The 11,771-nt window shown below is 52.7% G+C and overlaps 2 protein-coding genes across 2 annotated transcripts; both read left to right on the plus strand.

Moving 5' to 3' along the window:
• Nucleotides 1–205: 205 nt before the first annotated feature.
• LOC125546136 (putative NAD kinase 1) lies at nt 206–6,634 on the plus strand. Its single transcript, XM_048710293.2, has 11 exons — nt 206–487; nt 760–867; nt 1,689–1,860; nt 1,984–2,103; nt 2,571–2,863; nt 3,004–3,098; nt 3,455–3,558; nt 4,060–4,133; nt 4,815–4,893; nt 5,264–5,571; nt 5,959–6,634. The coding sequence occupies exons 1-11, from the start codon at nt 443–445 to the stop codon at nt 6,262–6,264; spliced, it is 1,704 nt and encodes a 567-aa protein (XP_048566250.1). The 5' UTR covers nt 206–442; the 3' UTR covers nt 6,265–6,634.
• A 401-nt stretch (nt 6,635–7,035) lies between these two features.
• Nucleotides 7,036–10,898, plus strand: LOC125546128 (Leucine-rich receptor-like protein kinase family protein). The gene is made up of 2 exons (XM_048710286.2): nt 7,036–8,920; nt 9,011–10,898. The coding sequence occupies exons 1-2, from the start codon at nt 7,161–7,163 to the stop codon at nt 10,635–10,637; spliced, it is 3,387 nt and encodes a 1,128-aa protein (XP_048566243.1). The 5' UTR covers nt 7,036–7,160; the 3' UTR covers nt 10,638–10,898.
• Nucleotides 10,899–11,771: the final 873 nt, after the last annotated feature.

Genomic DNA, 11,771 nt, shown 5'->3' on the forward strand with positions numbered 1-11,771 from the left:
TTGAATTGAATCGTGGACCTATTCATCCCACCCTCCCTCCCCCGTACCGAAGCAAATGAGAAAGATCCATCCTCCCTCGCTCCCACCGGCGCACGCGTCGACCTGACTGCGCAGCGGGCCCCGCCAGCCCCAGCCCCTGACCCGGCCAGCCACCTCGTCTCATCTCCCGTCGGCGTCAGCGCCGATAAATAGCCCGTGAACCGGGGAGGTGGTGGTGCCCGGCAACAGCCTCCCCTCGTCCTCGTCCTCGCCTCCTTCGACCCGCGCAAGCGCAAGCGCCCAACCACCACCACCTCCACCCACCCCTCGCAAATCCCAGGCCACGCACGTAGCACCACACCACCACTGCCCCCAACAAGCAAGCCAAAACACACACCCGGCACCGAAGCGGAAGCCAAACGGGAATCCGCCAGTGCGGAGCAGAGGACGCCACGCCACGGCCATGGCCACGGACGCCGCGCGGAGCCTCGGCGAGCCCGCCCACCAGGTACGCACCCGCGCCCTCCGATCCGGCCGCCGCACTAGCTACTTTTTTTTTCGGGGGCCGGGGGCTTTCTGCGGCCGGGAGCCCGAGCTCTGCCCGTCCCCGCCCCCCGCGTGCCTCGCGGCCGCCTCGATTCCGGGCATTCCGCGCAGCGGGTGCTCGGAATCGGCCCCGCGGCATGCTGCTGTTGCTGGTTACCTCAACTTCTCAAGAAAAACGTCGCTGTTGCCTTCCTGCTGCTGACGAACGAATGCTTCGTTATCTCTGTCTGACAGGAGGCGGTCCAGCAGCTCGCGCAGCAGCCGGACTCGAGGCTCCGGAGCCTCAACCCGGGGCCGATACCCATCCCGGCGGCGCCCAGCTCCAGATCGCTGCTGGAGAAGGTACGTACACGGTACACTGGATGAAATAAAATGCGTGTCGCTTTCCGGGTCATGCCGTACGCATCTTCTTCCTGCCCGCTTCCGCTTCCGCTTGCGTTGTTGCGTGCCTGACGGCCTGAATCTGACGGTCATGGGCGGCGCTACCTCCAACCAACTAACCACAGTCCGGAGTACGGCTCCGCACGTTTTTCAGCCACCTAACTTGCTTGTCCTGCGGTTGGGGGAATGTTTGAATTCCTCTCGACATTAGTTTACTTTCCCAATTAAACAAATGCAGTGGCTATCTTCAGGCTATCAGCCCGTTTACCCAATCTTCGTGGTGATTCTCTTGATTAAAAAACGTGCGGCTCATTTGCATCTGAGGGTCGTCGCGCATGTACTTTTGCAGAGCACGAGTCCAATTCGTGGTCAGGGTTTGGCAGGCAAACATTTCACCTTACATGCATTGCTCAGTTTATGTTGTGATTGTGATTGTTTTAATCGATATAGGGTGAATTGATCATCTCCCCAGTTTAGCTTTAAGAAGCTTACATCTTACAAGTTCATATGCCCGTATGCGCTTATACGCTGAGCTGATCTGGAAATCCTTCAGAGCTTGTAAATTTACTTATTGGGATTATCTGCTGTAATAATATATATAGCAAGGCTAAACTAAGGTGAACATCTTCTTAGAATGTTAGCTCGCAATCGGTTTGTTGGATTTGAACTGAAAGGGATTAACGTCCGCACCGTAAGGAAAATAAAGAATTGGAGACATTTTGACTCTGTTCCCCTCATCAGATTTCCCATTGTCTTATTGACAGACCTTCCTTGTATTTCAGGTTTCCGATCAAACAGTAAATCTGGACCTCACAGCCTCGCATCAAAGTGAAAATGACTCCATCTCTACAGTTAGTTCAGTGGAATCAGAGAAGGCAGCTTATGAATTCCTTGCTCAAACTCCTATCAAGTCAACTGATAAACATCTTGTGGAGTTTTCAGAGGCTATGAGAAGTAAGGACACACACACTTTCAGATGACCCTACCTGAATCCTCTTATATACAGTTACATATACATATGCTGTGATTTTTACCTGCACACCAAATAGTGACTGGTACGATTTTGTCAATTTGAAGCTGTTGCAAAAGCACTGCGACAAGTTGCTGAAGGGAAGGCTGCTGCTCAAGCGGAGGCGGCAGAGTGGAAACGGAAATATGAGTTAGAGACGGCGCAAAAGCAACAAACCAGAATCAAAGGTCAGATTTATACATTTGCAGTTGATGCTTTTACTATTTACAGACAGTATCATCCGTTGAGTTCATAGTTGGTTTAATGAAGTGGCGTACTAGTTCAGGTCACTAAACAAATAGTTTCCAGATTCTCAATAATCTGAAATTTACTGTTGGTATTTATCAGCATGTGTTTACAAAAGGAAGCTTTTCTTATGAAAGTACCGTGCAATGCAAATCTAGATGTTTACACACAGATTGATGCCCATGGCTGTTTACAAAAGGAAGCTTTTATTAAATTTGAGTCTTGGGTCATCACAACGTGCTTCATGTGGTCACACTTTTTATTTTTCCAAAGGGAGTATCATACTAGTATAATTGGATGGATCCCAGAATGGTTAATCCGTATCTTACACCGTGAAATGCATTATGCTGTTTTCCAATGTACTGGAACCCTTGAGAAAAAATCTAATTGGACTGTTAACCTTGTGCAGACTGTGGCACTTGTACCGATGATAACCTAGGGAAAATGGCCAGCCAACTATCACTTGAGGCACCTGCATCTGATCAAACAGGATGTTGTGGAAACCATGGGATATGTTCACACGAGGTTCTCCAGGACGAAGTTCCTGGACCTAACCCAAGACCTAGTCTCAGTATGGTGGGAAGAAAGGCATCATTTAGACTTTCATGGGGATGCAATGGGAACAAAAACGGCCAGCACAAGCATGACTTTGTTTCCTTTGAGAAAGGAGACATTACAACCGCAGAGCGCAGCAGTAAACAGGTTGAGCCTCTTATTCTGTTTGTTTCATTCTGAAATAAAATGTTGTACCTATTTGATTCGGGAACCTGGAATCACTTGATCAAAGAATTTTCATTGTTAAACATGTCTATCTTTCTTAACAATGGATGCCTTGGTTTCAGATCTTGCTGAAGTGGGAATCCCGGCCACAAACGGTGCTTTTCATAACCAAACCCAACTCCAACTCTGTTCGTGTTCTCTGTGCTGAAATGGTCAGGTGGGTTCTCTTCTGTATTGCAGCACTGGTTGCCAGTCTTACTGTCATGTTTATGTGAACCTTATCTGTGAACATATTCAAAAAGTGTATGTTTTCCATGTTTCTGAACTGTGAGTTATTTTGCTACACATTCACCACTGCACGTAGCACTTGTCTTCAGTTAAACACTTATCCAAATTATCTTGATATCGCTGATGCAAGCACTTGTCTTCAGTTAAACACTTACTTATCCAAATTATCTTGATATCGCTGATGCAAGCACTTGTTAGATAGGTTATATATGCCATCATGCTATGGTAAAATATGTATTGCACTTGCAGCACTAAAACTCCGAAGTGACATTTATTTTACTGCAGATGGCTTAAAGAGCACAAAAATATTAATGTCTTTGTGGAACCGTGGGTTAGCAAGGAACTTCTAACAGACGATTCTAACAACACAGTGCAAACATGGGATAATGGTAAGATAATTTATTGCATGTAATGCAGTCCTTTCATGCTGCTCCAGATTAGTCATTTTAGAACATTAGATATAATTAAGAATTAAATTATTATTTCAGCTATGGACCAGAGTTTTTTCTGTTCTAATATTGTTATGAAGGAAGAATGGTCCTGATAACTGAATCAATCTGAATAAAGCTCCTTACACTAGATATATACGTAAATCATTATTGGCCGAACTGTACACAGTATTAAAACTGTGCTTTTTTATCAAAAGGTCTAGAATGTGCACATAAGTTGCAGAATAGCTGGAAGTTGTAACCACTAAAAACTTAATTTTAGTTGTGGATTTAGGACTAACCCACCTTTCATTGTACGATTATATTGGCCAACATTTTTTTATTTTGTTCATTATTGTGTTCATCTTTTGAGTTCTGTTAGTCTGTTAAATCATTCCATTACTTAATCTATTCGCCTAGCAACACCCCCTTTCTCTCCAACTAATTAGAAAATTCTGATAGATGACGACAAAAAGATGTTGCACAAGAAGGTTGACCTCATTGTAACTCTTGGTGGTGATGGAACTGTTCTATGGGTAAGCAAATACAGTTCTTTGATCCATTTTGTAAAGCATCCTTGCAGATTCTTGTATGGACTCAAGTTTTTGTACAATTTTCATACTTGCCACATTGAGTTATAATTTGCTCCAGAATGGCTAAAACTACCTATATTTTTTTTTGTATTAGTACAATACTTATTAATAGTTCCTCTGAATCTGTAATTGCATCCCATGTCAGGCATTGCAGAGCTTTAGGCTCCTGTCAGGATTTTTTGAATATGCGGACTTAGTAGTTTATTGCAGTTTCACATGCATATTTGGTCAATAATCAACATGCATGGTTTATGTGATGTACCATAGGCGAACAACTTAAGTAGGTCTACAGATCTCTCCAGTATTAGTTCTTATGAGAGTTACTTACTTCAGAATGGAAAGTTCTAATATAGTTTGCTGTGACGGATAAATTTTGCTTTGCTGATTCATATATTAGATGTTTGATTTTCATAGTAGCGTGCTATTTCATTTGACAAAATTATATATCTTGTGTGCTATTTCAAGTACTGCCATCATTTGGCTGGACAAATTATATTTTCTGTCAAGAGAAACCAGTTGCTTGCTATATTCTTATTTTGATTCGTAACTTCACGCAAGACTTAATTTGGATCAGTTTCTTCTGTACTGCTACTGAAACTGGCTACTGATTTAACCTCATGACAGGCGGCATCATTGTTCAAAGGACCAGTTCCTCCAGTTGTTGCGTTCGCCATGGGATCACTGGGTTTCATGACACCTTTCCGTATCCTTTATGATCGATGATGAGTGTTTGCTATATATGCTGCTAAAATTTAACGCTTATATGTCCTCCATAGCATTTTTCTTCCCTCATACTATTATCTACCTGGGGTACCTGCTTACATATGAGGCATCATTTTTAACTTTGCATGATATATGGAAACTTTGAAGTTTTATGTTCATATATAGCATATATTTTTCTTCCCTATGATGATTAGTTGTCGATGATTGGCTATTCTGACCTATATTTTCAGTAAGCCTAGATAAAAATTGGTCTAAAACCCCCATGCTTGGTAGCTGATAAATAATAAATCAATCACACATGATGGTCTCTATTCTCCTGTTGGCATCAGTTGTCCTTAACCTGTTTTCAGCAAGCGAGCAATACCGTGGTTGCTTGGACAACGTGCTGAAGGGACCTTTCAGCATAACACTGAGAAACCGTCTCCAGTGTCATGTAATCCGTGACGCAGCCAAGGACGAGATCGTGACCGAGGAGCCAATCCTGGTGCTAAACGAAGTTACAATTGACCGCGGAATATCATCCTACCTTACCTACCTGGAATGCTACTGCGACAGCTCATTCGTCACATGCGTACAAGGGGACGGACTCATCATATCAACCACGTCAGGAAGCACAGCGTATTCGTTAGCGGCCGGAGGGTCCATGGTTCATCCGCAGGTATGCCCTACTCTGATTTGCAGCCTTGTGCTCGCATTATTGCAGTAAATTTTGTCATTATTAGTAGTTAGAGCGATGCTTCGCTCCAAATTCATTTTAGTCAGCACAGTGAAGAGGGATGATTGCAGGCTTAGCTCTGTTATCAATTTGTACTTTGCACTGCAACCTCTCCTTTTCGAAGTAGCCTGTGATTGAGGGCTCTCTGACAAAGCAAGAAGTGCAGTTAATCTCTTGTTTTCTACCCATTAAACACTTCACTCTGCCCTCAGATCCAAGCCAATGTCCATCCGAATAAGTTTGCTGTTTTCCCCGTGCCATTTCTCCTGTCCAGCGCTGCTAGTTTGGTTCCTAACCGTTGGCGTCCTCCATCTGCATCTGCATCTGCAGGTCCCCGGCATCCTGTTCACGCCGATCTGCCCCCACTCGCTGTCGTTCAGGCCGCTGATCCTGCCGGAGTACGTGACGCTGCGCATCCAAGTGCCCTACAACAGCCGGGGCCACGCGTGGGCGTCCTTCGACGGCAAGGACCGGAAGCAGCTGGCCCCCGGCGACGCGCTCATCTGCAGCATCTCCCCCTGGCCGGTGCCGACGGCGTGCCTCGTCGACTCCACCACCGACTTCCTCCGCAGCATCCACGAGGGCCTCCACTGGAACCTCCGGAAGACGCAGACCCTCGACGGCCCGCGCGACTGATGGGAGTGCTGCTGCGTTGTGTTTGAGGCTTTGAGCTGGGCAATGGCAAGGCGCCCGTGGATTTGCTTGGTTCGTGTCTGTTTACTGTTTACCTGTAGAAGTTGGCCGGAGGTGGAGTAGTGGTATGTATACAGTGAGTGGCCACGGGTTCCTTGGGCTTGATGCAATGTATGACAGCACAAGTGGCAAGCGATGTGCTCATGTGGATGTAGTAGATGTGGTGGCCATATGGATAATGGAACTGGCAGCAGCTCAGAATGTATGTAGAGAACACACACACGGCATGTATAGTCGCACCCCCCATGATGTGAATGAAATAATACCTTCGTTGGTAAAAAGCGGCAGTGTTTCTCACTGTTTTTCTCCGTTACAGTTTTTTCTCTTTGCAGTTGTGCAACCAGGCAGTTTTTTTTGAACACACCAGGCAGTTGAAGGGCAAGGCATGTGTAAAGGTAAGCTTCTTATCTACTGTATTTTCATCAGATTTCTTTTGGTTTAGTTACCAGAGAAGAGTGATTAGCAACAGCATGGGCCAAGAGCATATGTTCTTTCAAATCCGGTACAACAAGAAGCTGACATGAGAAAGACACAAACCAAGGCTAGATTTACTTCCCGTGCGGCCAAAATCACGCACCGTGTTCGTCAGACAAACCTGTCTGAATCACTCTGCGTGGCATTCAGAGCTACTAGCAGTTACAACTTACAACAAAGTGAACTGCCCAAAATCATCATGCTGTTATTTCCACCGCTACCACCAGTAGACTAGACAGGCAGACGGACAGTAACAGCGCCTGTGCGTCGCCGCGCCGCCTCAATTGCCGCGCGCGCGCGGTGCCTTCTTCCAAGTTGGATCCCCCCGGGCGGCAGCGAGAACGTGAACTCCTTTGTTGCTTTCCATGCGTCCAACCTACCCCCCTCGCTCACGGGCGCCTCCACCATGCTCCCACCAAAACGCCCAGCTCGCCTCGCCCACTGTACCACTCCCTCACTGTCCATCTACCTCACTAGATCTCTCCATCGCCGTCGATCGCCACCTCCATATCACTCCACCATTGCCATCCCACTGCCACTCCAACGGTCCAGCCCATCCCATCCCGGCAGCGTCAGAAATGGCGGCTCCGACCACCGTGCTCCTCCTCCTCCTTCTGCTGCTCTGCGTCGTCGTCGGGCCGCGCTCGGCGTACGCGGACGTGCTGCCGGAGCCGGTGAACGAGGAGGTGCTGGGGCTGGTGGTGTTCCGCTCGGCCCTAACCGACCCCTCGGGCGCCCTGGCCGCGTGGGCCGAGTCGGACGCCACGCCCTGCGGCTGGCCGCACGTCGAGTGCGACCCGGCCACCGCCCGCGTGCTCCGCCTGGCGCTCGACGGCCTCGCCCTCTCCTCCGCCTCCGGCCTGCCCCGCGGCCTCGACCGCCTCCCGCGCCTCCAGTCGCTCTCCCTCGCCCGCAACAACCTCTCCGGCGCCCTCCGCCCCGGCCTCTCCCTCCTCCCCTCCCTCCGCCTCCTCGACCTCTCCCGCAACAACCTCCACGGCCCGCTCCCCGACGACCTCCCGCTCCTCGCCTCCCTCCGCTACCTCGACCTTTCATCCAACGCCTTCTCCGGCCCGCTCCCAAGCTCCTTCCCGCCCGCGCTCCGCTTCCTCGTGCTCTCCGGGAACCGCCTCTCCGGCGACGTGCCCGCGGGCCTCGCCGGGAGCCCGCTGTTGCTCCACCTCAACCTCTCCGGGAACGAGCTCTCCGGCGCGCCCGACTTCGCCAACGCGCTCTGGCCACTCTCGCGGCTCCGCGCGCTCGACCTGTCAAGAAACCGCCTCTCCGGCCCTGTGGCGCCCGGCGTCGGCGGGCTGCACAACCTCAAGACCCTCGACCTCAGCGGCAACCGCTTCTCCGGCGCCGTCCCCGAGGACATCGGCCTCTGCCCGCACCTCGGCGCCGTCGACCTCAGCGACAACGCGTTCGACGGCGAGCTCCCGGAGTCCATGGCGCGCCTCGCCTCGCTGGTGCGCCTCTCCGCGTCCGCCAACCGGCTCTCCGGCGCCGTGCCCGCGTGGCTCGGCGGGCTGGCCGCGCTCCAGCACCTCGATTTATCGGACAACGCGCTCACCGGCAACCTGCCGGACTCGCTCGGCGACCTCAAGGACCTCAGCTACCTCAGCCTCTCCAAGAACCGGCTCGCCGGCTCCGTCCCGGAGGCAATGTCCGGCTGCACCAGGCTCGCCGAGCTGCATCTGAGGGGCAACCAGCTCAGCGGCAGCATCCCCGACGCCCTGTTCGACGTCGGGCTGGAGACGCTGGACATGTCGTCGAACGCGCTCACGGGCGTGCTGCCCTCGGGATCCACCAGGCTGGCCGAGACGCTGCAGTGGCTCGACCTATCAGGCAACCAGCTCACCGGCGGTATCCCGGCCGAGATGGCGCTCTTCTTCAACCTCCGCTACCTCAACCTCTCCAGCACTGACCTCCGCACGCAGCTGCCGCCGGAGCTCGGCCTGCTCCGCAATCTGACGGTGCTCGACCTCCGCAGCAGCGGGCTGTACGGGCCCGTGCCCGGCGACCTCTGCGAGTCCGGCAGCCTCGCCGTGCTCCAGCTCGACGGCAACTCTCTCGCTGGCCCCATCCCCGACAACATCGGGAAGTGCTCCTCTCTCTACCTACTGTAAGACTTCTTAATAAATTTGCTACACTTTGTAAATTAAATTTGACAGATTTTGGGTGACAAAATTTGATTGTTTTGCTGCCATGGCAGGAGCATGGGGCACAACAGTCTGACGGGACCGATACCGGCGGGCATGGGTGAGCTGAAGAAGCTGGAGATTCTGCGGCTGGAGGACAACAACCTCACCGGCGAGATACCGCAGCAGCTGGGCGGGCTGGAGAGCCTCCTGGCGGTGAACATCTCGCACAACCGGCTCGTCGGGCGGCTGCCGGCGTCCGGCGTGTTCCAGAGCCTGGACGCCAGCGCGCTGGAGGGCAACCTCGGCGTGTGCAGCCCGCTGGTCGCCGAGCCGTGCGTGATGAACGTGCCCAAGCCGCTCGTGCTCGACCCCAACGAGTACACGCACGGCGGCAACAATAACGACAGTGACCTCGCGGCGAACGGCGACGGCAGCGGCGGGGAGACGGCGCCGAGGAAACGGCGGTTCCTGAGCGTGTCCGCCATGGTGGCCATCTGCGCGGCGCTGTCCATCGTCCTCGGAGTCGTGGTGATCGCCCTGCTCAACGTGTCGGCGCGGCGGCGGAGGGGTGTCGGAGGCGGCTCCGCGGACGGGCTGTTCCAGGGGAAGGAGCTGGAGCTGGAGAGCAGCGTGGTGTCCGGCAGCTCGACCAAGTCGAGCAAGCTCGCCGCCACGGGGAAGATGGTGACGTTCGGGCCGGGGAGCAGCCTCCGCACGGAGGACTTCGTTGGCGGCGCGGATGCGCTGCTGAGCAAGGCGACGGAGATCGGGCGCGGCGGCGCGTTCGGGACGACGTACCGCGCGTCGGTGGGCGAGGGCCGCGTGGTCGCCGTGAAGAAGCTGTCGACGGCGAGCGTGGTGGAGTCCCGCGACGAGTTCGATCGCGAGGCGCGCGTGCTGGGCAAGGCGCGGCACCCGAACCTGATGCCGCTCAAGGGGTACTACTGGACGCCGCAGCTGCAGCTCCTCGTCACCGACTACGCGCCGCACGGCAGCCTGGAGGGGCGCCTCCACGGCAAGGACGGCGAAGGCGCGGCGTCTTTTCCGCCGCTGACGTGGGCGGAGCGGTTCAGGGTGGTGGCCGGCACGGCGAGGGGGCTGGCGTACCTGCACCAGTCGTTCCGGCCGCCGGTGATCCACTACAACCTGAAGCCGAGCAACATCCTGCTGGACTCGCGGTGCAACCCGCTGATCGCCGACTTCGGGCTGGCGCGGCTGCTCCGGAAGCCGAAGCAGCAGCAGCAGCCGGACGGCAACGGCGGCGTGGGCGCGATGGGCAGCTGCCGGTTCATGCAGAGCGCGGCCATGGGGTACGCGGCGCCGGAGCTGGCGTGCAGCAGCCTGCGCGTGAACGAGAAGTGCGACGTGTACGGGTTCGGCGTGCTGGTGCTGGAGCTGGTGACGGGGCGGCGGGCCGTGGAGTACGGCGAGGACGACGTGGCCGTGCTGACCGACCAGGTGCGTGTGGCGCTGGAGCAGGGGGCGGGCGTGGACGACGACGGCGCGGCGGCGGAGCGGTTGGTGGACCCGGCGCTGCGCGGCGAGTTCCCGGAGGAGGAGGCGCTGCCGGTGCTGAAGCTGGGCGTGGTGTGCACGTCGCAGATCCCGTCGAACCGGCCGTCCATGGCGGAGGTGGTCCAGATCCTGCAGGTCATCCGGGCCCCCTCGCTGCCCGGATGCACGGCGCAACTCTTCTGACACGTCAAAGTACGACGACCAGCCAGAGCCCAGAGGTAGGGGAGGGAGATCCATTGATTGTCATGCAGACGTACGTAGGAGTACCATGTCCATGCATGCATAGATCCGCGAGTAGTACGTGCCGACGTGCATTGCTGCTCTCTATTGTGCGTGTTCGTGTCACGTGTTTGCTACTAGTGAAAATTAATCAGTTACTATTGAGGTCCCGGCGTGCACCTCTTGTACGTATACAGTGTGTCGTGCTACCCTTTTCTCTTCTTGTGCTTTTGGATGTCAAAATGTGAGTGATGAGAGGCATTATTTTTCTACTGCTTGAAAGCGATGTCGCTAGCTTAGCTCTCGTGACTCTTGTCCCCGGTCGAGCTGTAACGGGAAGTTGGCTTACGTGTTGGAATGCACAACACAACACCGTTATCTCTTCTCATCTGGGAGTTACTTTGTTCGTTCCTTGTTGACTGTTGCTACAGCAGGAGCTGCATGTGAGCGCACATCCAAGAGCATGCATGAACTCCGGGTCCGCCGTGGATAGATTTCTTATGAATGTATCTATGCATTCACCGTTTGCTTGCTGTTGGACGTGTTTGGGGCCCTGCCCTGCACGGGATCTTAGATTGGATTTTCATTTATGGACCGGAGGCTTGGCATTTTGCAGCATTGCTATAGCACCTTCCATTGCCGTGTGCACTGATTCTCTCTCTAGCTTCATCTTGTTCATAGGGGTATGCAAAAAAGTCGAAAACAAACATTGAATTTGTAGGCGGAAGCTAAACCAAACCCCCAACTCTGAATCCCTGAAATCAGCACACTAAACTTTCTAATCCCGGTCTATTTTTAACCTTGAGGGGAATTCGCTGGTATTTGCTGCATTGGGCCGGCCCAGTAGCGCAGTCGCTCATGCACGCGCACTAATTTGGTTCTCATAGTTTTTTTTCTTTTTTCATTTACACATGTCTATTTTTTTATATATTTTCATCGCACACATTAAATATTTTTAACGCACTACACGAACACTCTTTTACATGGTTCAACAATTTTAAATTTGCATACACTTTCAAACACATGTCACGTATATTCTGTTACGGTTATGACACATTTTTTTTACAACACTCAAGCATTTTTTTTACATTTTGCAAA

This window comes from Triticum urartu, chromosome 3A (genome assembly GCF_056163025.1).
Source record: "Triticum urartu cultivar PI428250 chromosome 3A, HENAU_Tu73, whole genome shotgun sequence".
Classification (NCBI taxonomy): Eukaryota; Viridiplantae; Streptophyta; class Magnoliopsida; order Poales; family Poaceae; genus Triticum; species Triticum urartu.